General features: G+C 41.4%; 1 protein-coding gene across 1 annotated transcript in view; it reads left to right on the forward strand.

The window, feature by feature from the left end:
• FAM131B (family with sequence similarity 131 member B) overlaps positions 1-14,276 on the forward strand; it is a 29,651-nt gene extending 15,375 nt beyond the window's left edge. Inside the window, exons 2-7 of the mRNA XM_050713105.1 lie at positions 6,230-6,339; positions 7,785-7,820; positions 11,344-11,437; positions 12,030-12,227; positions 12,553-12,696; positions 13,119-14,276. Of these exons, the coding sequence (XP_050569062.1) occupies positions 6,230-6,339; positions 7,785-7,820; positions 11,344-11,437; positions 12,030-12,227; positions 12,553-12,696; positions 13,119-13,663 (1,127 nt within the window). The 3' untranslated portion in view covers positions 13,664-14,276. The remainder of the gene's footprint in view (positions 1-6,229; positions 6,340-7,784; positions 7,821-11,343; positions 11,438-12,029; positions 12,228-12,552; positions 12,697-13,118) is intronic.
• The last annotated feature ends 12,822 nt before the right edge of the window (positions 14,277-27,098 follow it).

Consider the following 27,098-nt stretch of genomic DNA (forward strand, 5'->3'; position numbering starts at 1 on the left):
ACAGCTCCTCCAAAATTGATATTGGGGAAAGTACAATTTAAATACTGATCATAATTACTGCAATTACATTTGTTGCTTTCTTAGTCATTCAGGGTAAAGAAAGGAGTGGAAAGAAATAATTGAACCATTTACTCTAAATATTGGTGTTTACCAACATTAAAGTTGCCTACCAATATCGAATGATAATGTTTATGTTCTCTCCACAAAGTAGAACTTGAAAAACAGAAGATGGTTTGCTAACAGTGGATAATAACAGCGCTGGAAACTCATTGTATAATTAATATGTTTCTTCTTATGTTAATTGACAACACATCTGAAAGCGATTGACACAAATATATGTTTAGTATATAGTGTGTATCTGCACCAGCATTGCATTGGAAAAAAAACAAAAACAAAAGAGAATTTAGGACTCTAAAGCTATATTGTTCTATTCAGTGCAAAACAAAACATAGAAGACAAATTAGAGATTTTGAGCATCCAACACAGAAGTTGCAACAAAATAGATTATTAAAGGCTTCTGCATAGATGCAGGTGCACTATTCAAGCAAGTACCTTGTTAAATGAACAAAATACAGGCACAAATATCAAATACACTGTCAATGAATGCACAGTGGTAATAGAATTGAGAAATTGCAAAAGGAAACCCAAAGAGAATAGACTTGTTAACATTACAATAGATAAGTAATTCAAAACCAGATGAATTTCCTACGATCACAGAAATGAAAAGAAATTGAAAATATGTCCAACTAAGACATTTTATGTCTCCATGAGAAGTCGAAGTATTCATGAAAGTGGGCTCTAAAATAAGAAAAAAAATGTATTAATATTACATCAGCAAGGTGGGATACAGTCATCCAGATGGATTCTTGGAGTTTTCCAGTGCATTCTTAAAAATCGTTGCTATTTCATATTGCTTGTGAATTTTAGAAAATACATTTTCTAATTTCTGAGTCCGTAGTTACCATGCTTAAAAAAAGGGGGGGAGGGGTCTTGGTATTCTCTTTCCCTCATCTATTTTTTTCCTTTTAAAATGTTTTTCATATTTATTATTTAAAAACGTCTTAACGTCTTAAAATTAAACGACTTAAAATTAAATCTTTATTTTTACTTAAGCAGTACTGTAAAGAGCAGAGGGATAGTATCTTTCCCGCAAAGGCTGAGAGGGCTAGAGTAGAAACATTTCTTCACTTGTGATGGATACATCTTTCTTGATATGCGTCTGTTAGATTTTTTTAAATTAAATTTGTGTTAAAAATACAAAGCAACTTTGATCTGTAAACAGTGTCACTTAGTATATTTATGTATTTCAACTGTGTTGGTTTTATTTTACTGCTTCTTATGTTTAGCTTCCTACTTATTCTTCAGTCATCTACTGAGTCTTTCATGGCAAAGATGGAATTTATGATGTTAAAAACAAAACAAAACAAAAAAGCGACAACTTTTAAAAGTGCAAGGAAAAACTAAAGTCCTCTGTGTTTTTTCTATACACACTGTACAAAAATGGAAACTATCAGTGTGCTACCAGTATTGAGATCAAAAATGGAATATCTTTTGCCAAACTTTGGGACTGTCGAGTTGCCTGTACTGAGCACCTGTCTGCCTGAGGTTGGTCTCTCTCTTTTTCTGTGTCAGAGGGGTCCTTGCAGAGTATTTTCAAAACAGTGCTGCAGCCTGTTTTGCTCTGTGTGCCAGGATGTGTAGACTTACAGTAGTGTCACAGCACTATGCTCAGAAACAACTGAGAGTACAGGAATGAAACTTAGAATAAATGGAGATAAAACAGCCATGGCACTGCTGTTGAAGCCTGTAATGAAGGCTTCTGTACTTCTGCCTTCTGCTTTGGAGTGGTAGCACCTCTTCTGCCTCTCCAGCATCAGTCTATATTAGCTCTGCAGCAGGAATGCCTCAGCTCTCCTCTTCTAGTGTGACAGAGAGTTACTGATGGAGTGAAGGAGCAGGAGCTGCCTCTACAAGAAGAGGCAACCGAATCCCAATAAGCAGAGGTAGGCACCCACTCCTACACCTAACTCCACTTTCAACCTTCCACTGACGTCTGTTGATTCCTTGGCTCACCCTGATGACATTCAGCCCCTCCACTCCTTCCTTTATGTGCCCTCTCCAGATTTGCACTTCCTTGCGGTGCCCCTTTCTTGCCCTCCACCAACTTCTACCCTCTACCCTTTCCCAGCTCAAGGGAGATCAAATACATTTATTCTAAGCCAACAGCAAAACTTATAGCTGATGCACCTGGGACTGACAGCTAGGCTTTTCAAGGCTCTAACAGACACTTTCCTTTGCTAGAGATATTTCTAGCTTTGATTGTAATGCCAAACCTAATAGCTCTTCAGCCACATTAGGAATGAGCAGCCCATGAGTGGGCCACTATGGCCTTGCCCCTCTCACTTGAATCCAAGCACACACCAGAGCACCCTCTCTTGCTTTGACAAATTCAAGATTGCTCAGTCTCACAGGGAGTAGTGCTGTCTGCCACAAAACAAAACAGAAAGAAATGAAACTGCTGCCAAATAGGAAGGCCAAAGCATAATAAAAGCTTGCGTAGAAGGTAGCAATGATGCGTCAAAACTTTATGTAGCGATACAAGAACTGATTGCTTGGGGTGAGCTAGTTGCCGCTGTACTCCCCAGCCAGAGAAAGTGAGGTAACTGTCCCATACAGGCATTGCACACCAGGATTTAGAGGAAGTTTTGGCAGCTTGGCCTTGGGGACCTGCCAAGGCCTGAGTGGAGATACCTCCAGATCTGCTGGGAAGCTCGTGCACAACTTCAAGTGCCCTTATAAATGGGCACTTGAAGCCCATGAGCAGAGATGAATCCAGTAGCCCAGTGGTGGCAAGGCTGCTGTAGCTCTGTGCCACCAGGTGCAGTGAGTAGCAAGGCTGAGTAGGCATACACACAAACATGCATACACAACATACATACCTACATATACATATATGCGTATGTCCAACCATGCAAATCACCACAGGAACATACTCAGCAATCATACAGACTGCATAAGCATCCTCATCCTGTTCCCATCTCTGGTTGGTCAGCATGGAGATCCACGATGTGCAACTTGGATCCTTCCTGTAGCTGGGATGCTCAGTCTGCTCAGTAGCTGCCCCTGGATCCTGGTCTCCCCAGTTGCTGGCACCTGGATGTACAAGCCCTGAGGCCACAGCCCCACTCCAGTTGTTGGTACAGACTCCTCACTTACAGATACATACACACAAGCACATGCACGCAGAGCTTTGTGACACACAGTAGCCAATACCAGTATCCAGCTTATCCTGTGGTCTCACTCTCAGGTGCACATTGGACATACCTGGCACTGAGGTCATTTCACCTACTCGCCAGCTAGTCCATTTTCACTTTCAGTAATGATCACATACTCTTTCACACACTCTCACTTGCTCCACTGGATTTCAGTCTCCATTCTCTCCAGTTCCCAGTATTTAGACCTCCATTACATGGAATGTAATCCATGCACATGGAAAAGAGCATCCTGCATGCCAGAAAATAGTTAGAATTTAACAAGAAGATAGGGCAGACTGCACAGAACAAGTGCAGGGCATGGCTAGACAAGCATACTGATAAGCAACCCGATTACATGCCACCAGCCCCTTTTATCCCTTTCTCTATTTTTCTCATATTCCTCCCCAAGCCACTTCGATCCCACGCTTTCCCTGCCATTGGTTCTACCCCTAAACATCCCATAAATCCACTGCAATCCCTAAATGCTCTTCTCCTACATCCGATAATAGGTCCCATATCCCATGGCATATGAACACCTCCCTCAGTTTCAAAGTTGCTCTAGAGAACCTCTTCCCCAGCCTCATCTTCATGGGCACTGTTTCTGAACCGTGGGGCTAAGGCTCTCTATGCAATGAACCTTGGGAGGGGTCCAGACAGGGTGCCCCTTCCTGTGAGTGCATAATTTGGGTTGCCACCTGCCGTTGTCACCCTATGAGCCTCTGGGTGTGTGGAGACATGACCTTAATGGGATGATGGTGGCATGATGGTTCCTGTTCTGTGCCTGGGAGCAGCCTGCCAAGGTACTATTTGGATCCCACCCTTCTGCCATTGTCTCTCTGTGCTTCTTTGTGGGTGTGCAGATAAGCTTGTATCAGATAATGTGACATTATACCCTGCAAAGGAGGGAGGGTGACTGTGGATAGAAGCTGAATGATCTGATCAGAATTGAAAACAATTTCAGCTGTATATTTCTAGCTCATGAATTGATCATGGTTAATAGTAATCACAATTAGAAGTAAATAATGGAGCTCAGTAAAGACAAATACATGCATGTACTTGTTAGGAAAATCAGTCAAGATGATCACAACCTTGAAAGGTAGTCTTTGTCATGTTCATTAATGCCAAATCCTGCTACCTCCTGAAATCTGGCTATGTCTGACCTCTAATGCTCGGCTTTGTAGCAGACAGTATGGGAATTTGTTTTTTTTTTTTTTAAGTTCCCTGAATAGCTTCTGTTTTACTCAGCCAATCAGAAGCACATGGGGAATGCTATTAAAGCACTCAGTTACAATTATCCCGATGAACAGAAACTTATTTTATGTGTGAAGGAGAAAGTATGACTTGATCCTTTGAGAACGAAATTTTCTTACACAGCAGAAAGTGATGAGGTATGAAGGTGTGGTGGACACTAAATCAGATAATATTTGCTTTCTGCTGTTTTTTGACTTACCAAGCTTAGCTTTTTTTAAGAGACCAAATTAACTTATTTGCATTTTGAATTCTAGCTGATGAATGCCTCAGGCTTCCCACCCATAAATGCCTACATGCCTCCTACAGGCCTGCGTAGGGCAGAGGATTGCACAATACTCTTGCCTGTCAGAAAATCTCTACCCAGGTAGTGATAAACCAGTGTAAATGTGCCAGAGCTGCTGGAAAAAGCAACAGAGTTTTCATATGTCTGTGGCAAACAAATTTGCCACAAAGAGCGAATAAAAAGCAAAACGCTAATGAAAATAGCACCATTCACATTCAGTAATATATATTTTAAATAGACTAGAGATTGCACAATTGATCCAGGAATTGATGATCATTATTGAAGCTCTGTTTCTTGCTAGATTGCAAAAGGCTGTTTTAAGCACAGTATAACCTTCTCCTCCATGACATGGATGCAGGAATAAAATATTTTTTAATAGAGTTTGAGGATGGAACAAGGATTGAAGGCACAGTAAATAGCTATATGGACAGAGAGGTCATACAGAACAGTCTTGATACTTGGCTATATGAAGTTTGCATTTAGTTTCACTTATATTAAAATTTAGTATTAATCATTTTATTTTTTTATATTTATTCTTTCATTTTTATAATTCCTATTTTACATTATTAACATTTATTTTTATTTAATCCTTTAAGTTGTATTGAAATGCATCTAAAATCAAACAGCACAGATTCTGCTTTTGGATGGGTGGCAATCCCAGAAAACTGTGCTGAATGCATAGGGATCTCAGTGAACAAATAGCTGAACATGAGAGTCTACTGCAAGGTTATGGCACAATGGGTTAATGTGATGAGGAGCAGCCAGTCATTTTTACCTTTATTAGCAGAATGGGTGAGAGGAGTCCTGTATTACTATGCATGGTTTCATGTCTGCATTTTGAAGAACTAAAAAAATTTAGATGTCTTTTAAAATAATAAACAATTTATTAAGGGGGATGGAAAAATGCTATACAGTAAGAAGCCTAAAGATCTCAGTCTATTTGATACGTCAAGAAGAAAGTCAAATGTATGAATAACTGTTCTGAAATATAACAGCAGGTATTAAAAAGCTCTTTAATCTTTCTGAGAAAGGCAAAGCAAGGACCAGCACCTCTAAGCTGAAGCCAAACCATTTCAAATTAAAAAGGAGAAATGCCTTTTTAAGTAATGATGGCTTAATATTGGAACAGGATATCAAAAGAATTGGTTATTTCTGTCACACATCATGACTAGATTCTTTTCTTCTGGGAAGCTATGCTTTAGCCAAGCATACATTCTGCTTGAGAGCAACACAAATGACTGGTCTTCATATGGAGATATCCTTGTGAAATGTAATAGTTAATGATGTACAGATGGTTTGATAAAAATCAGGTTTGGTTTAAGGCCATTATGGCCTTAAAGTCAGTGATTCTCCTGTATGCTAAGCTGACTTGGCTTTTAAGACTCTTAAAACACATTTAAGTCAGTGGCATTTGGAAGCCTGACTAGATATGTTCCTGCAGGAAATGAGGTGATTGCAGTAGACTGGAAAGGACTGAAAGATGTGGACCAAATCAATATGGACAGCACCAGTTCACTGCATGGCAGCAGCTTCCACCGTCCTTCCACTGAGGTGAGTGCTTGTCCCAGACACACTTATCCAGGGGGATCAGAAAGATTTGATTCTTTCTGAGTTTAGAAATGAATGTTGTTTATCACTGGGGCATCATCTGGGAGGGGACTAGGATGTCAGTGTGCACCCAAGGATCAGACCTCCATATCTGTGCAGTTTGGCTTGTGTAGAGTAGAGCTGAGTCACTCTTTAGAATATCCAGAGTGAGTAAGAGTTTGCACGTAAAAATGTTTTTAACCACTCACAACAGAGGCAGAACAGAACATGAATAAGACTGTGGCAGTTATGACAAGCCTGTAGGTCTGCATTCCTTGAATAATGGATTCAGTGAAATATCCAGCACTATGTCTGTCCCAGCTTCTGCAGTATAGCCATACAATCTTCTGAAGAAACATTTGTCTCCATTTTGATTTTTAGGAATGCATTCACTAGTAACTCACTGCCAATTGATTTACTGTTTAGTCAAGGGCTGATTCATTTGCTGCTCTGAATTATCGCAGTTTAGATACCTGAATTTTCAGCTCTGTAAGGTTCAGAATATGCAGTCCTGGTTAATAAAAATATCAACAAATAACATTTGGGAAATCACAAATAATGTTTGCAAATAACATACAATTTGCCTAATCTTACAAAGTACTAATGTATAGGTATTTTATTTCCTTTTTATACTTTATTTCCTTTGTACACTTTGCTGGCTTGGAATGTAACTCTAAGAAACTTGGAGTTTCACAAAATCATGACAGAAATAGTGGAGCCTAACCTTGTATGGAAAACTCAGTTAAAATCAAATACAGATCTTAAAGCCAATGAGTGTAAACCATACCTCATGAAACATTTTGATTTATGTAAATTACCATAGCTGTAAACAATTCATCTAAATTTTCCTGAGCGTTCACATCCCCAAACCAAGATGTTGAGATGTGAGTCCTCCCAGCTGAAGGAAGTGCACTATGAATTGTTGCTGTAATGACTGGTATGGGCAAGGGATCTGGTTTGCAAAGGGAAAGTGGGTCAGAGCGGACAAACTGAAAGACTACAAGCAAAAATAATTTTGGAAGAAAATCATTCTGTAACTTGCTATCATACAGTAAAAATAGGTAGTGTAGCTCCTCCTTGTGTTAGCCTCAGAGGGATGCACCTCCCATACAGAGATGCCAGCTGCAGTATTTAGCAAACAAAAGCTGTTAGAAGGGGAATCTTAAAGGTGTTTGTATTTCTCCCTCTCATACTTTTTTATCGTCATATTTACTTGCATACTTCCACATACCGTGGTACCTACAGTCACCACAGTCAACAACAGGGAATAAGCCAGCTCGAAAGACAAGTTTTTTTAAATCTATCAGCTAGAGTAGTGGCTGTTGATTATGGCAAACTACTGGAGAGATGCATAGCTGTTTGCAACTTGTTCGTTACACTAACATCATGTCCATTTTTGGTTTCTTTAGCAAACACGGACAGATTTCTCCTGGGATGGTATCAATGTGAGTATGCACCACACTACTGTTCATATTCTAGTCATAGAAAGCCCAGGGTTTGTCTGTTATTAGATATAGTGGCAATCAGAATGGAAACATGAAAGTCTTCACTGCCACTGAAATTCTGGGCATTGTCTAAGATTCAGAGGATGCTGATGGATTTTGGTTTGCTTCTGTGGCTTTACTGTCTCGCAAGGTATTTAGATCTGCAGGTGGCTTTTAAGTTGCATTTATCCCTCTGGGATAAATGTGTATCATTCCTGATATTTTCTTTGTGATATTTCTGGGCACTGTTAGATAAAGAAGAAGTATATCCAGCAAGTTTAAGAAACTCAGTAGTCTTTGATCTTTTCCAGCACTTTGGAAGAAATGTATCTTATCATTTTCAGCTACATACAGAAGTAAAAGCATTTTTTACTGTCCCCTGAGGAAGATGGTCAGCATAACTTAACTTTAGCTAACAAGTGGAAGAAGAAACAAACAAATATTTTAATAACATATGTTCTTTGTTGCTCTTAACAACTATGCCATGATTTTTTTTTTCCGCTAACACAAAAACAGTATCCTGAAAAGGGAATAATTTCTATTAGTGCTACCAAACTATTCTTTCTGGTTGAGAGGATTAAAAAGTATCTTCCCATAAATTAGCGTTGATAGTTTTATACATTTTGAAAGGTAGGATTAGAGGCCATGTTTTTGGCAGTTGTAAGCAATTTCAAATTTCAGATACTTTTTAAATGGGTGTCATTTTCTGGTTCTCTGTGATTTGAGAGCACTTGGGTCACTGAATATCAAAGGGATTTGCATTTTTAACCAACTGTGGTGTTTTTACCCTGCTGAGCAGCTGAACTCCACCACAACTGCTCTCTTACTCCCCCTCCTCAAAAGAAGAAGGGGAGAAAATACAATAGAAAAGGGCTCTAGGATTGAAATAAGTACAGGCAAATTGCTCACCGATTACTGTCACTGGCAAAACAAACTCAACACAGGGAGATTAATATAACTTATTGCATATCACTAGCAGACTAGAACAGTGATAAACTAAAGACAAACTGAAAACAGCTTCCCACCCACTCCCACTGACCCTCTTCTACCTCCTCCCCCTGAGTGGTGTAGAGGAACAGGGAATGGGGCCTGCGGTCAGTCCATGACACTTAATCTCTGACACTCCTTCGTGGTCACTCTTTTCCCTTGCTCCAGTGTGTGGTCCCTCCCATGAGATACGATCCTCTATGTGGGCATCCCACAGGCTTCAGCTCTTCAAGAACTGCTCCCATATGGGTCTGTACCATTGGGAGAAGTCCTTCAGGAGCAGAGTGCTCCAACACGGGTCCCCCATGGGCGGCAGCTCCCCCCAGACCCCCTGCTCCTGCATAGGTTCCTCTTCACGGGCTGCACCTCCAGCCCCGGGCCTGCTCCTGTGGGGACTCTCCATGGGCTGCAGCCTCCTCCAGGCCATACCCACCTGCTCCGCCAGGGGCTCCTCCATGGGCTGCAGGAGAACTTCTGCCACGGCACCTGGAGCACCTCCTCCCCCTCCTTCTCCACTGACCTTGGTGTCTGCAAGGCTGTTTCTCATTCCTCTCTCTCCCAGCTGCTGTTGCACAGCAGTTTTTTCCCCTTTCTTAAATATGCTCTCCCAGAGGCGCAACTAGCATTGCTGATTGGCTCAGCTCTGGCCAGCAGCAAGTCCCTTTCAGAGCTGGCTAGATCTGTCTGTTATCTAACATGGGGCAGCTTCTGGGCTCTTCTTACAGATGCCACCCCTGTAACACCTCTGCTACCAAACCCTTGCCACATAAACCCAGTACACCAACCCTTACTACTGACATCTCATTCATTGTGGCACTTATGGCTTGGGATGTTTTAGTTGGGCTCTTTTGCTTAAAGAAACACATTGAGCAGGAAAATTACACAGCATACAGCAACTCACTAGAAGAACTTTACCATTTTTTTTCTCATTGCACTTCTGTCTACCTGAAAGCAAGGTACACACACGATCATGTTTCCTTGAAGATAGTAGAAAATAGTTTTCTTACTTGCAATTTCCCATTTTCTAGCCCATTCTGAATCCATCTCAATGTAATCTGAATCCTTTCTCAATGTGTCTCTTTCTCTTCCTCCGTGTAAATCTGTGTATCTTTGGTGTCAATGCTGGCTCATGAATTTCCTTCTCTTCCTATTCATTCTTGCCTTCCTGCCATAGCTGTTCAGCCTCGGAGTGGCAGAGACCTCCTGCAGATGCTTTCTGTTCTAGGTCATTTTCATGAGGTGGCTCATAGCAGAGTCCCCAGGCTGTTTTGAAACAAATGGGCAGATACTGAACAGCAGTGCCCAGGCAAGAATGACCAGTGGGGGCACAGACTGACATTCTTTAACCAGCTTCATCATCAAAGGAAGTGCACAATGGAACAAGCTGTGTTCTCAGCTACACCTTACCTTTTTTATTGTTCTTCCCTGCTTTCTGATAGCTTCAGCTTATGTGTCACACACACTCATTCCTGGCTGCAAAGTTACAGGATGCCTCGCTCACTACATTTACACTCAGTTTTCAGAGAAACTCATCTCTCTTAGCTTGGCAATTGACTGGGATTATATGCAGTTTGATATCAATGCTTGTCTTTGCCTCCAATTATTTGACTTCCTGGTTATTGCTCCTCTCAGCTTTCATGAGGTCTATACCTATGACCAAATGGTTGCTTCAAATCAGGTTTTAAAATTTCCACTGTCATGGTCACTACTTTTGAGTATCTTTGTGTTTGAATGCTGAGTATGAACATGGTGGACTTGATTTTTAGAGGCTGAAATGAAGAGCAAAAGCAATGCTTCTTTAGCCGTTATGAAAATTTAGCCTCAAATGCAATGCCTGGCATCTTCAAAGAAGCCTGATGAATTCATCTTGAGAGACTGTGTTTTATTTTGTTTGTGACTGCTGCCTGTCCTTGTTATTCAGGGACTGAGGATGAAGAAAGAGAATAGAGTGAAATTTACTGGAATTGACCTCATTTCTTTACTAGTAGTTGTAGGTGCTTGAATGAAACAGGATGCACCACTGATAGAGTCATGTTCATTTTAAGACCATGTAAAATATGAGAGGAAATGAACACCTGAAGCAACATATAAAATAATATCTGTAGTGTGATGCATATTGGTATGTCTTGCCTATCACATTGTCAGCTCCTCACTGTAAGCTCCCTGATTGTCCATCAGCCATGCCTTGCCTCTCTGACAAAGAGCAAGAACAGTGCAGCATGTCCATAGAGGACTGGCAGCAGCCAAAGGGAGGCCTCTCACAGCCTACTTCTGTCTCTGCCACTGACCTTGCCTCACTCAGTCCCACAGCTATGCACTATCAAATATTGGTTAAATAGCCTCTAATTTTTTCATCTCCTCTTTTGCCCTTTCTTATTGCTTGCTTCTGCTCTTCATCTTCCCTCTACCTTCTGGAATTCTTAAACTGATTTCTTACTTCCATTCACTTTCTTTTCACCTTCCCCTATGTATTTCTTCATATTCTCTCTCTTTTCAGCTCTCCATGGAAGATACGACCTCCATCCTCCCCAAGCTGAAACGCAACTCCAATGCTTATGGGATTGGGGCTTTGGCTAAATCATCTTTCTCTGGTGAGGTCCTTAAAACCTGGGTTTATCCTTGGCAGCTTCTCTCCACAAGCCTTCAAGGCCTCTTCTTATAGCTCCCTGTTGCTTTCCCAACTGCTCCCTTCTGACTCATGCCTTTTCTTGGCCTTAGAGCAGCCTCTACCACCGTGGTTAGAGATATAGAAATCTCTTAGCTTTTGCACTTTCAAAGAAACAGATTTTGCTTCTCACCATGCACCCCAGCTCAGACATCCTCAATTGTTTCCCCTCAAACTGTCTTGGGTTTAACCCCATTTTCTATTTCTTAGTTTGTTCACTTCCAGGTTTCATCACTCATGCCCAACTCTGTCCCAAATGGATTCTAGGCAAGGAAGGAAATGGTCTTTCATATTTGGGGTTTCCTCTTTTTCCCCCTCCTGAGAACCAGTCCAAGAAAAGATGGAGAAACTCTCCTGGAGAGGGATACAGTGAAAGGTGGGAGACACCCAACCCAAGGCCTGAACCCTGTCAGGAAAGGAGGGGAGAAACCCCACTTCCAAGAGAGGTAAACAGAGAGGCAAACAACCTTGGAGCTGTGTAATAGCCCCTCCTTGTTTTCTAATGTCTGGCCCCTTAGGGATATCCCGCAGCATGAAGGACCATGTCACAAAGCCAACGGCTATGGGCCAAGGCCGTGTGGCTCACATGATTGAATGGCAAGGCTGGGGTAAAGGTAACAGCCAGCAGCAGCAGCACACGCATGAGACAGCACGCAAAGATGCTGATGCCTACTCAGACCTGAGTGACGGTGAAAAGGAGGCCCGATTCCTTGCAGGTAGCTCTGACTTTTTTGCATGTGAATTGGGTTGGTTGGGATGCCCCAGAGCAGAATCACTGGGATACCAACGTGCAGGATCCTCAAAAACACACTCAGGAATGTCTCTGGGTAGTTCAGATGGCAGAAGGAGATGAGAGACTGTGGTTGGAGTATTGTCAATGGAATGCAAAGTGTAGACAGCAAGGGCCAACTATGGGTGATGGGCATTGCTGAGTTTGGGGCATAGTGGGACAGAGGGACCAACAGATGAGATTTAAGAGGGTGGTGAGAGGTGGAGGCATTCATGCATCACTGCTCCCCCTCCATGTCTCTTTTGGCACAGGAGTGATGGAGCAATTTGCTATATCAGAGGCGACTCTCATGGCCTGGTCCTCTATGGATGGTGAGGATGTGAGTGTAAACTCAAATCAGGAGAATCCAGCAGGCAACTACTCTGAGAACTATCAGGAGCTAATGGAGAGCCAAGGTGAGCTCCAGCACCTCTTGCTAATCTTGAAAGACCCCTTTTCTGCTCTTGGTGTCATGTCACTGTACTTCCATTTGCCCTGTTTTATTCTGCAGTGTCAAATTCCAGGGTTGGAATCTAGCGGAGGCATCACCTATTTGCACTCCAAGGAATCTGACATTAACAGAGAGGCTCCAAAGCCCAGTTCCTATGGCTTTTTGGGCACAACTGTGGAGAGCCACTAGCTCTTGCAGTTGCTTGTGGGTATGGTCATGTTCATATGCCTACTGCCTAGAACTGCCTCTCCTCTTCACCCTCCTCTCCTCTAAAGGATTTATCAACCCTGTCCAATACAGTACCATGTACAGATATCCAAGCTATCTGAATGAACCAGCTTGGATTACAGTGTCTAACTGTCTGTTGTTTCCTTCCTTTTCCTGCAGAGCATATGGCCCAGACACAGTATGATAGCTGGCCTCATTCGTATGTCTCCCAGGGCATGTATTGCTTAGGTTCATCTGATGCCTGGGAGACCAGTGACCAGTCCCTCATCGCTTCCCCAGCAACTGGCTCCTACCTAGGACAGAATTTTGATGAGTCCCAGACAAACCTTCAGGAAAGTATTATGATTCAGAGCAGTCTTCTCCAGCAGCAACAGCTGCAGCCACAGCAGCAGGAGCAAAACTTCATCCAGAGCACAGGGCTGGTCCATGTGTGGCCCCTGCAGACTGCTCAGGGTGGGGATGGGGCTGAGTCCAGCACCTACATGGAGGACCATGTTGAGGACGAAGGGCACCCACAGCTGGAGAAGGCTCCTCTCCTAAACAAGAAGCCCTCTCCAGAGGAGGATGATGTAGTATGCCGGGACCTGGAATCTCTGTCTCCTCGAGAGGAGCTGGAACATGCTGCACTGAGCCGCAAAGTCTCAGATGTCACCTCCTCTGGGGTTCAATCCTTTGATGAGGAAGAGGGAGAAACAAACAACTGATGCTTTCTGTGAAATTTTCATCAATGCTGAACAAAGAGATGGGTGGCAGGGAATGAAATGACAGGAATTCTTCTCTCCAGCTCCCTGTACTTCCAAGCAGACACACCTTTCATTCCTACATTTAATTATTTTTTTAAACAAGAGGAAAATCTCAGAGTGATTGACACATGAAGACCTTTCCCTCTGGTGTGGACATATATTTTCTATTTTCATTGCTCTGGGCAATGCACGTGAGGTGCTTGGAGAGATCTGGATTGGTAAATCATGTTTAAATATTATAAATACAAAGTCTTGGCTCTGGATACAAACTTCTGGTACTGGGGATGTGGCTGATACGACAGGCTTGATATAGGGAGTGGCTATGTGGCTAAAATCCATCCTGGCAAAATGGATGTTGCTTTGTGGACTTGATGCCCTTTGGTAGAATATATGAATATAGACTGTTTTAAATGAAGATATGGCTTTACAAATATAGATTGCACTAGTATAGTGATTATGGCTGATGCAGAGAATAAGGCTGTATTCAGTATAGACTGTACTGAGATGAAGGATTTGCTGTGTAACCAGATCCTCAGTAGCACCTTGATATGAAATCGTTGGCTCAATGGATACAGACTGCGCTCCGTGGGCACGCACTGTGCTGCAGTACAGATGGTGTGGATCTGTGGGCATGGCTCTACTGTGGCATGAAAGAATGGATGCAGATACGAATCTAACCCTGCTCTGAGATACTCATGCTTTGGTTTCTTTCTTTCTAGTCTTTCATTTATTTGTTTCTGTCTTTGACATTTCTACCTTCCTAGGAGCTGGCAAGAGTGGTGTGTCCTTTTGGCACTGAGCACTGGATGCCAGTGGAAAGAACATTTTCAGCTACGGAGACAGTCATAAAAAGCTGACTCTTGTAGAGGGCTTGAGAACATGTCCATCTTGGTGCTGCTGCTGCATCCTTCTGTCTTTTCCTTTGCCAGAAGCATGGGGAGGCAGCAGATCCAGGAATAGTGTGTACAACTATGAGATCACAGATATCCAGTTTACAGTGGAATTTTCAGTTGTTGCTTTTTTAAAAACTTTTTATATTGCTGGTTAAGTGTTCCTAAAAAAGCAGTTAATAGTGGTAAAAGCCTGTACTCCAGTATCAGAAATACTGCACCTTTCCCATTTCTGCCACTCCTTCTGCAGTGCCAAATGTAGATGGAGGAAAGAGGCTAGAGAGGATGTTTCCTCCTCTTTCTTTCTTCTTCCTGACTATATTCCTGACTTCTTTTGTTTTCCTGCCCCCAAGCAATGTAAATAGTGCTCAACACTTGATCTGTTTCTTTTCACATTCCATCTCTTTTTCAGGAGTGGAAAAAGCTGATTTTAGGAGTTTTTTTCCTATTTGTATGGGTTCCTTTTTTTTTTTTTTTTTTTGGTTTGTTCATTTGTTTTGTTAAAAAACAATGGTTCATTGACTTGTGGGAATTCAGTCTCTTGCAATTGCTCACCATGTTTCTACAGACCTCTTTTTGCAGGGGAGGGACTTTGAAAGGAAATTGAAAACCTCTCTCAAGGTAGAAATTTACCTTACCCTGAAACTGTCTCCTCTCAGGTGGAACTTTACCCTACTCAGCTTTCTCCCACTTACACAGGCAGCTGCATGAAGAGGGAACTCCTCTATGAACTCCCAAGTCTTTCTAGCCAAGACCATGTCAAGAGGATCTGTCTTCCCTCTCCATTGCTCCTCTAAAGGAAAAGACCTTTGGATATTAAAGTAAGATTGATAATTTGGTGTAGGTAAGAGACAAAAACTTTTGTGACCTTTTTTTTTCTTTTTTTTTTTTTTACCCATTTCCTTGTGCTTGCTTACATCTGTCTTAGGAGGTAGCTCTTCTCCTGAATGATGAACTTTCAATATCTTTGTACAAATGTTTACACATTCAGGTGCTAACCTCTCCTGGGCAGCAATGCTTGATAAAGATGAATCTACAGTTTTTGCAGGATCAATGCTAGTTCATTTTCCTGAACTATCTTGAGCCTAGTCATGGATCAGGGCCTATGAAACGACATGAACCAGAACAGGTGACAGGGCAAGTGCCAAGGGCACTTCATCAGGTGACAAATGAGCAACTGTTAATTATTTCTTTTTCTAAAAACCTTCAGGGAAACAGAATGGTCTAGTATGTTTCTTTGTGGGAGAAAATTTGGGTTTATTGCTTTTTTCTCACAGTTTTGTTCCCATGTGCCTCTCCAGGACCAATCTGGATGTTTATGGTAACTTTCAGAATAGCTTCAAATGATCTTTCCGTGTTATTTACAGGATTGAGGTGAGAGGGCCAACTTGTCCAGGACTTTTTTCTTTTAATGTGGACATGTGGTACACTTACTAAGGTGTTTGATCAACATCTAAAAGATGTACATTTTCTCCATGCAAGGGAGCGAGAGGGAAATATCTACACAGGAAAAAATGAAAAAAAAAATAAAAAATTGAACGTATAGAAAATTCTGTGGAGTTCAATAGCAGGGGAAAACCTGTCAAGTTTCCATTTTTCTATGGAACGGGATAGAGAATCATACCCTGCTTTATAATTTCATAACCTTATCTCTAGCAACCTGTAGATAGACTCATTCTCTGTGAAGTCTGACAGGTTTCAAGACTACTCTCTGTAAAAACTTTAAAGTTTTCTAAATTCTATAAAGCTTTTTCATAAAGACCATGACTTTCTGTGAATAAAATTTCATGACCTCGTCCACAATCCAAAAGAGAAATGTATCTTCCTCTCCAGTTGCAAGGAGCTTGACTAGAGATAGCAGGCCTACCCGTAATCAGTTGCAACCTGAGTGAGCATCCAGAGCTGGACTGGAAAGGCAGTTTGAATATAATTTGAAAATGGTTTGTATAACCTGGCCTTTTCTTAGGTAACAAGCCTGCTGCTTCTGTGTATCCAGTATCAGAGAGAGGGACCTGCAACCTACTGTGCATTTTCCAGAAAAGCCATTATTATATAGCTACACCTATTCAAGCATATGGAGGGCACAGGTGCTCTGTGAGCAAAATTTGGCCTGCAGTTCTTTATGCTGATAAGGGTAAATGAATTGGAGGGAGTCCAGCCAAATACTCAGAGTGCAAATTGAACCCATGAGGCTGAAAATAAGGAGAGGTAAGCTGAGTATGCTTGATCTGGGGTCACTAAGAAACTGAGCTCTACTGTTTGTTTATACAGGCCCTTTTTAGACCAGAGCTGCACTACATAGTTTTTGGATATTTCTTGAAGCAGCAAAGGTAGAAAATTTCTTTTCTTTTTTTTTTTCTTTCTTTTTTTTTTCTTTCCTACCACCACCTCAAAGCCTTTGTCTTCAACAGGAGCTGCTGCTGTTATTATAGTGAATATGAATGAAGGGTTAAACATGTGACCCTAATTGAAAGAAAACTCAGATTCCACTGTAAGAAAATTCTATCTTCCTTTTCCCATGGTTGCATATTTTTGGCCAGTTATACTACTTCATTTAAACCCAGAGACTAGACTGGAGGAAGGAATAGAGAAATAAGATTGGCAAAATCCTGGCAGATAATATGTTAAGATTTGGAGCAAGCACTGGGCCAGCACCTTTGGGCCAGCAGTTTGAGTATGCCCTAATAATGTATGGGTAATGATTGCCTCATAGCAAACTAAACATAGGATAGGGGCATGTTTCATCTCTAAGGCCTAGTGTCTAGCTTACCCAAATGTTGAGGGCAGCTGGGTGAGTTAGGGAATTGCTGAATGGTACATGAACATTGTATCACAAAAGCTTTGATTAAAAAAAAAAAAAGTGGCTAGGGAACTGTGGCATGTTAGGACCACCAAGTCATTGGTTTGAGCCTCTGCTTATCTACTAGTAGCTGTAACTCTTTCCTGTATGACCATTTATGTAATTTGATGAATATCAAGTGATTGTTTAATTGTCCCCCTTGCTCTTTTTCCGGTGCTGGTGTCAGGAATGACACAGTGCTAGTGCTTCTGTCACTGTGGTTGTATGACTTAGGGGGAGGGCAGATCTTATTTTTTCTGCCTAAAATCCAGTAGAGTCCACCACGTTTGGGAATACTGGGTTGCACCCTTCCTATTCATCTTTCACATGAGATCTACAGGCCCTGCTGTGTTTCACAGTGTGGGATCCTTCCCTTCAGAGCCCTGGGATTACAATGACTCAGAGAATCATTTTGCTTGCGCAGTCCAAACCTCAAAGTCAAGGACCATACAAGAGAAGCTTACATAAGTTCTTCTTTATATAAGTTTTAGGCTTTCTTCACAAGCCTTGTGAATTTTTTTCAACCCCATTACCTTAGGCTTTGGGGTTGAGAAGTCAATCTGCTACTTTAGTTTCTGTGTCTCTAAATCAGCAACTTCTGTGAAGCCACTGACAAGTCACCCACTTCCACTTTCCCTCTTCTGCCCCCACCCCCCCTTACCTCTCTAAGACTTTAACATCACCATTCATGATAAGCTTGCAGCAGAGAACAGAATTTAACCATACCTCCAAACTGATCAAAATGGGAAGCTGTTGTGAAGGAGGTAGCCCTCTACCCCAACTGTACCCATCTCCCACAGTCCTTGTACAGATACTAGCACACTGCTGACCTCATAACAAACCAGGTCGCTTATACCTTTCTAAAATAAGGAAGAGGGAACATCTGTGAGCAGAGGGAGAGCGAGCATTATTCTCAGCAGCTGGCCTTTATATTAGGCTAGGTAAACTGTGAAAGTGCACTTTGAAATGGCATCGCTGTGATAAGTTGAAGCTGACAAAAGAAGCTGTCATGCTTCCTCCCTTCCCTCATCACCAGCTGTATACTTCTGCTGCCTAAGAAGCACCAGTACTAACACTCATTTCGCTGCTCAGGAACTGGCACCATTGAAAACTAACCACATCCCCTATCAAAATAAGAGTTTCAGTGGATCAGCAACTTGTATTTTTTACATGGCGAGGCATGCATCACTGAGGTCCTGTGAAACGTGCAGATGGTCATGTTGAACGATGTTTCTCTGGCTGCAGATGCAACTTAAATTGCTTTAAGCTGACTGTGAAATTTCTGTCAAAGAAAAAGAAACCCACCTGGGAAACCTGAGAGGATATACTCCCCCTATCCTCCTTCCCTAGCATTTTCCTTAGAATTTTTAGTATGCTGTAATCTGATTTTGGGTTCCCTCCTCTTCCACAGGCTCCTTTGAAATAATCCCTTGCAATCAGGCAGGAGGCCACGAGTAACTTGACATACCCTTGAAACTGATAAAACTGATATGCACAAATCACTGATGTACCCAGTGATTACACTCCACAGCAGCTAAAGATACTGATGAGTCTTTTCCTGTAATTGTAAGAGGAAGAGCCTTGTGGAGGACTGAAGCACAGATATTGGAGGTGAGGTTTCTCCCTGTCTTTAAGCTAGTTCCAATCTAGTGTGAGATTCAGAATGGCTTTTCATACCTAGGCAGAGTCTGTGCATGATGTACTGTGTCCAGCAACAACAGTTAGTTGAAGGCCTGAAGATGATTGAAGAGAAGGAAACTGTTCTCTTTGTTTGACAGGTGTGAAGTATGGTGGTGGGGCAAGGCAGGGTGTAACAGGCCAAACTCGTAGACAATTATGTGTGTTTGGTGCAATGGCAAGAAGTGTAGCCAGTGAGGGGAAGAAGTTGAGAGAGAGGCTTGGGAAAAAGATCAAGAAAAACTTGAAGTTTATTTTTACAAAACAGAAGTAGGAAGTTCTGTGCCAGACTCCAGGCAGAAGGGAACCAGGTAGAGAATTGCTACACAAGCTGTAGCTCCAGGATTGGCACAGCTCATGGCAGTCCTTATTCTAGGCCACACTTTTTGTCAGACAGAGTGAAAGGAAAGAGACCTTCCTGAATTAGGCCAGCTGCTGGCTTCTTTTTCATTGTCTTTGAAAAATGGTTCACCACATGCTTAATTCTTCAGGGGAACCATTAAAAATAATCAAGGTAAGAACTTACTTATTGTCCAAATAAAGTTAATGTGAATTTTGTCTCTAGCAGAAAAGCAAAATATCTAAATTTGGCTCAGTTTACCTTTACTGTTGCATTGGTAATTGCCTAGAAAGAGCAACAAACTGAAATAAATCCACCTATAAGAATTTTGGAGAGCGGGCGGGGCAAGGTTATTAATTGTAACTTTGATGTGTGCAACATCAATCTATTCAGTTTGCCTAAGTCCCTACTATCTTGCAGTCTAAAACTCTTCCTTATAATTTCTTCTGGATAGAAGTTCCTTGTTCCTTGTTCAGATAACTCTAAACAATCTAGCATTTCCCTTAAACTAACTTTGACTTTTTTCAAAGGGAGAGAAAAGGAATGGAAAGAAAAAAGAAATCCATTCCAATACAGAGCTTTGATTCCTCTCCCCTATAGCAATTTCATGGGGAAAGGTTGCTATGCCATGGCTCAGGGAAAGGAAAAAAATAGGAAAAATGTTAGTAGAGTAGTGCCTATTAGAACTAAATGTATATGTAGCACAGCCTATAGTCATTAAAATACAGTCTCAAATATGAATGCAAGTGGTAAAGTCAATGTCAGGTGCCTCTTCTATATCACAGGTTTTTCCCACACTAAATAGTAGTAAATCTGCACAGGAACAGAAGAGAGCAGCTGGACATCTGTGCCAGAGGGATGTCTCACCTCATCTCAGAAAGTGTCTTGGAGCCTCCAAGAGTTGACTGGGGTAGGGATGAAGACAAATGGTTATTATGTTGTCGAATGGACATAGAATACCTGTGCTAGAACATTAGGGCCTATTTGCATACTTGTACTTTGTTTTTTCCCCTGCATAGGGAACAAAGTGGAAATCTTCTCCTTGTCAATCAAAAGAAGCTCTATGAATGTCAGCATAGGTCTACTCATATATAATACAGACCAATAGAAAAAGGAATTATGTTTTTTGCCAGTACAGATACACATTGCTGGAAGAGGAAAAATTTAGTCAGGCCAGGACTCCCTGTGAAAGACTATATTTACTAAAACTGTAGAGACTTGTTTCATAAAATTATGAAAACTTGTTCAAGTGAGAATGTTCTCTGCAGACATTAAGGGATTTACCTACTGATGAATGGTAGCTGCTGTCTTCTAGGAAGAAAGGGGTTGCAGTGTTCTTTGGAAAGAATGTTAGTGAGCATTTTCCTCATCTCCTTTGATTGGGGACATTTTGAATGTACTAGTCTTGTTTCTGCTTTCCTCTAAGGGAACAAATGTCCACCCTAGTCAGACAAACCATCAAAAAAGGATTTTCTCCATTACGGAAACAAGATTGTGCACCAAGATTTACTTTTAATTAGATAAAAACGTCTAGTACAGATTCATTAGCTTTCTGGATTCATTTTCATTGGACATGGAAATCCAGTCCTGTTGGAGGTCAGAAGGTTAAGAACCCTTTTCTAGAGCTCTGCTGAGCTTCCATGGAGCAAGTACAGATGGACTTCCCTTCTTTTCAGATATTGCATGTGTGAGCAATGTAGCAAGCCAAAAGCTCTTTTGCAGATATATATTCTTGTTTGACTTCAATTTCTCTTCTCTGATTTGTGGATGTTGTGCATGATTGGAGGCCTCTGGGAATCCCTATGCTATAAAGTTGGGACTCAAAAGTAATTTCACAGAGAGTAGGGTTTATCTTGTTTCAGCTTTTTTCACATATGGGAGGGTCCAGACTGAGGATTTGAAACATACAGGGTGGTGGATGGGAATCTCAGTAGTGGTGTGGGGAATGGATTCCTGAAGCACATTTAAAAGTAACTAAGGTTTGGGGCTTCAAATGTTGTATTCTCAGTGTCTGAAACTGCTTTATCATAAGTGTATGGGACAGTGGAGGTTGCAGCAAAGCAATTTTAAGACTTTCCCTCCAATCCATACACATTTTCTGTAGGGGGAGGCTGCATGGTGATTATCTGTATTCTTTCAAGCTAGTGTTTACAGAGGTGCATTAACGTCTGGGGTGAAAGTATTGAATGGAAGTAAAACAAAAAAGAGAAAGGGGTCCACTATTGTAAGCTTTCATCCCTACCTTGTCCCACACTAGCCCTTAATAACTAACATGAGTCTGATTTGCCTTTGGTCTTCCAGCTCCAAAACATGTTTGCCTGAAAATTTTTGTTGAATATACTTCGCATGTTTTGATAATGTGACTTCTAAGATAACACTTCTACAAAGTTATATATAAATACATGCAAGTACAAACACATAAATACATGTACACACACTACATATAGACTTAGGAAACTATATGGCACTCTACACCTCCATGCCTGTATGTGGCAGCAACCACATTAAATAGGGGAGGTAGCTCAAAATAGCATGTACAGTCCTTTATGGAGTTGTTATTAAACAGAATGTGGTCTTGCCATCCTGGCTGGTGGAAGTGTTTTATTTCTGTGGGACTGGTTCCAGGGGAGTTGCGTCTGAGAAAAGAGGATCATAGGAACAGGGGTGGGTCTCAATGAGATTGTCTGATGGAGGGCCTTGAAAAGAATCCATGGTGGCTTGGAGAAACATCCCACAATAAGAAATATATGATATACTATTTCTCATCGAGAAGATAAGAACATCATCTGTTCCACTATACAGGGTTAAAACCTCGCTTGTACTTGTGGCTACCATGAGACAAATCCCAGGCCATTGTGACAGATTTGATGATAGACAGCATCACATTGACAGGAACTTCTTGTTTAGCACACAGATTTCCTGTTGCACTGGAAAAGCATTTACCAGATGATGTGTGTGAGTTTTATCCTGGTATTGGTGATGTGCAGACACAACTGGTACAGTTGGTACAGTTTCACAACGGCAGGTTAGGATAAGACACAAAGAGGAATCTGATGCTGGGGTGGCACATGCACTTACCATGAGTAGCAAGACTCTGGTTTCATGGTTTATTTTTAAATCAGCACTTCTTAGCCTGGTGTTCTCATAACAGTTCGGGGAATTGATTGGAAAAGGAAATACCTTTTCCCTGGAAAGGAACAACTCTGCAATTCCAGTATTATTGTGTCATCTGCCTCTTCCTACAGGGATTTAGAACGTTAGGCCAGATCCAGTAGCACTTTGTTAATAATATGAGAATTCTAAGTTCTAGACATGAAAGATGTTTATTTCCTTGTGAAGATATTTATTTGCACTTTTCCACTGGTTCTTTCAGGGGCTAACCAGTGTCACTTGACCTGCATAAGGCATACTGTATTTCACAATCAGGACTTAGCAGATCTTTGCTTTTTGTGTTCTATTTGAAATTAATCTCCTCCCAGTTTACCTGCTGAATAGATTCTCATCCATCCTTTGGTATGTGTATCTGCATAATTATGTTAATTATGTTCATATATTTAGTTGTGTTTTAACTCCTTTAGTTTTTTTTTCCCTCCACTCCTGAAAGTCCCCTAGTGTTCACTCTCATTGTTTTTTGTTGTTGTGTTGTTCCCCCCCACAATGGCATCTAAATTGTCACTATATATTTTTTTCTTGAAATGTAATGTCCTGAATGAAATCAGTTATTCCACATACATTTAAGACTTGAGTCCCTGGGAAAAGAACCCAACTCTGAGCTTGGAAGCGGTACCTTCAGTATAAGAATGTTTTTTTTTTCTTAATTTCACATTATGCTACAAAGATAGTGTGCGGCTGCTGAATGCTTCACCTAACAGAACTCTTTTGTCATCATTCTAGTCTAGATTTATCCCTCAGTTAAATACTTCTCTGGATTTAGCTGCTTAGCATCAGCACGAACCTCACTCTGTGGTATTTGCCCCAGACTTTCATTCCCATTTCCTTCTCATTTTTCTGTTTAGACTAGATGGCAAATCTACTATATGCTTCTCTCATCTTACAGTCTTACAAGCTCTCTTAAGTTACTTTTTCAAGTAATTAATGAAAAGAGTAAATAAAAAGGGCACAATTCTTGCTGTACACCTCACTGGCTCTGCACTTTTCCAGCTGCAAGGGTATTTTCTGTATAATCCTTCAGGCAGTTCATAGTTTCTGTGCCATATATTAACAACAAAAGGAGGACCAGAGACAACATTGGTTTGCTACATTATGAGGATACTCACCTCACAAATAGCAACATAAACAAAGCAGAGATGCTTAATGCCTTCTTCACCTCTATCTTAAACACTGATGATGGGCCTTGGGACCCCTGGAGCTTGAGTTGGAGGACTGTGACTGTGGTAAATATAAACTCCCATCTGACTCTGAACTTGTGTGGGATCTGCTGATCCAGCTGGATGCATATAAGTCTATGAGGCCCAATGGGAGTGATCCCAGGGTACTCAAAGAGCTGACCAATATCGTCACAAGACCTCTCTCAATTATTTTTCAATGGTTGGGAAATCTGGAGAGCTCCCAGTTGAATGGAAACTGGCAAATATTATCCTAGTTTTCAAGATGGGCAAGGAAGAAGACCTTGACAGGCCTGTCAGTCTCACTTCAGTGCCTGGTAAAATTATGGAGAAGATTATTCTGGGAGTTATTGAAAAACACCTGAAAGACAATGCAGTCATTGGTCGTAGTCAACACAGGTTCATGGGGGGAAAGTCCTGTTTAATGAGCTTAATTTCCTTTTACAAAAAGGTTACCCGACTAGTTGACCAAGGGAAGGCAGTTGAGGTAATCTTTTTGGATTTCAGCAACGTCTTCGATATAGTTTCTCACAGTATCCTTCTGGACAAAATGTCCAGCACATTGACTAGACAAAAACATAATCTGATGGGTGAATAATTGGTTGACGGGTCAGACTCAAAGGGGTATAGTAAATGGGGTTACCTCAGGCTGGTGACCAGTCACTAGTGGGCTTCCCCAGGGCTCCATTTTAGGGCCATTTCTTTTTCATTGTTTTCATAAATTACTTGGATGCAGGACTTGAAGGAACACTAAGCAGGTTTGTAGATCATAGATGTTACTAAATTGGGAGGGTCTGTTGACTCCCTTGAGGGTAGAGAGGCCTTGCAGAGAGATCTTGACAAATTAGAGGGATGGGCAATCACCAAGAATATGAAGTTTAAAAAGAGCAAGTGCCGGATTCTGCATCTGAGACGAGAGGCTGGGGAGCAGTCCCACAGAAAGGGATCAGGGGGTTTTGGTCAATGGCAAGTTGAATATGAGTCAACAGTGTGCCCTGGCAGCCAAAAGCGCCAACTGTATGCTGGGGTGCATCAAGCATGGCATTGCTAGCTGGTTGAGGGAAGTCACTGTCACGCTGTAGTCTGCACTGGTGCAGCCTCACCTCGAGTACCATGTGCAGTTTTGGGTGCCACAGTATAATATATAAAACTATTAGAGAGTGTCCAAAGGAAGGCTATGAAGAAGGGTCTGGAGGGCAAGACATATGGGGAGTGGCTGAAGTAACTTGGTTTGTTCAGCCTACAGAAGACTGAGGGGCGACCTCATGGTGGCCTACAGCTTTCCTCATGAGGGGAGCGGAGGGGCAGGTAATGATCCCTTCTCTGTGGTGACCAGCAACAGGACCAGAGGGAATGGCAAGAAGCTGCAACAGGCTGGCTGTCAGGAAAAGTTTCTTCAGTGAGAGGGTGGTTGGACACTGGAACAGGCTCCCCTGGGAAGTGGTCACAGCAGCAAGCCTGTCGGAATTCAAGAATCATTTGGTCAATGCTCTCAGACATATGGTTTGATTTTTGGGTGGTCCTGTGTGGAGCTAGGAGCTGGACTCAATGATTCTTGTGGGTCCCTTTCAACTCAGGATATTCTATGATTCTAACTGCAAATTTGATTTAAGCATAAGATTCTGTGATAAAGTTGGTCATAATCCAACCATCTCACAACTCCCATTTCTTTTCACAACCCATTTGTTTAAGCGCACTATAGAAGTTTGAGGAGGGCAAAAAAAACCAGATGATTTTTTTTGGCAGTTGTATTTTCTCATAATCCTCCCATTACTGTCTTTTGCATTTGTTTCTGTGAGGAATAACTGAGAAGTTTCTAACTTAAGCTTGTGTGACTTTAATCCTAACGCCATTTTAGTAAGTCTTGTATTTTATCATTTGTCCTTCAAATTCAATAGGTAGCTACTCAGTAAACAGCCAGATATTATCAGCTTTTAGATTTTTGTTCATATAAAGCAAACGGTTCTGTACATCATGTAGATACTCTACAAGCATTTCCTCTACATTGTTTCCTTATCGATTTGCTACTGGACTTCTCAGCATTCTTTGTCCTCCATATCAGGTCCAATCCTTCAACTTGGCTAGATATGGAGCATACAGTGTTTGCACAAGCAGGACATCAGAACTGCTGGAATGTGAGCAAATGTTCATCTGAAAGCTCAGTGCTTGAACTCGTATTAAATTTGTCTGAGACTGGCTTCATTATCCAGCAACCTAATCCCAGTGGGTGTCCACTGTTTTGTCTTTAGCACTATGAGTTTGCATCAGGACTTCCTGACTTCCAGCAAGCTGAGGGAGAGAGCGATGTGGCTCAAAGCACAGGCAACCCAGTTGCAGAGCTGCGTAGTATTTCACACCCTTGATTTGAAAAAGGTGATGTTTGTGCATCTGTGCATATTTGTTGACTGGTTGACTGTCCTGTATGGGAAGGGGACACAATGAGAACTTGCAGTTATGGTCAGGACCAGCTTAAGCTTGCCTCCCACAAATAAAGCCTTAAATTTTGCATCATGTGGCTTAAAATTAAAATATAAAATAAAATGTTTTTATCTGTTTGAGAATGCTAATGCTCTGTCATGGCTTTTATGCTGACATATTAATTACTGGTCTCTAGTGTTGACTAAGTTGTAGAGTTCTGCCCAAATCCTTTTTTATGTGGCCAGGAACAACTTAGTGCTTATTGTGACAGTATATTTAATAGTGTGTTTTTAATTATACCACTACCAGGGTTGGACTAATTTGGCAGAGTGATATTTATTTGCTTAGCTGGTTATTGCCCTGGCTTGTATTGTCTGGCCACAAACCATGCACTTCTATACAGTGTTTGCATATCTGGTGTGTTTGTGTGTGTGTGTAGTTATTTTTTATGAACATTTTGTTCTGTTTGTCTCTCTTTTCGTGTGTATATTAAGTGGTTTTGTCCATAGGGTTAGCAAACTAGATTTTTTTTAATAGACTGAAATAATATGCCAACCAAAAACAGTTACATGGTTTTTTTTCAAGCACTTTTTTTTCTGGTTGTCTAATAGTTCATCACCTTGTGTTTTCTCCTTTATTGAAGTCATGACAAAGTCTCTTAGCCTTGTCATAACCACCCAAAGACCTATCTGTTTTCTTGTTAATCTTGCTTTCCTTATTTTTAATGTATTCATATTTATGAGTTTAAAAACAGGACTTGTGCTTTCAAATGTAAATGCCATTTAGAAGGAAGAGTTGAACTTCTTGCTAGATTAGAATTTCATAGATAACTTCTTGCACTCGTTAGCTGAAAATCAGTAATCTGGCAATTAGTTGAGATTAGGAC

This window comes from Cygnus atratus, chromosome 1, assembly GCF_013377495.2.
Source record: "Cygnus atratus isolate AKBS03 ecotype Queensland, Australia chromosome 1, CAtr_DNAZoo_HiC_assembly, whole genome shotgun sequence".
In the NCBI taxonomy this organism is placed as follows: domain Eukaryota; kingdom Metazoa; phylum Chordata; class Aves; order Anseriformes; family Anatidae; genus Cygnus; species Cygnus atratus.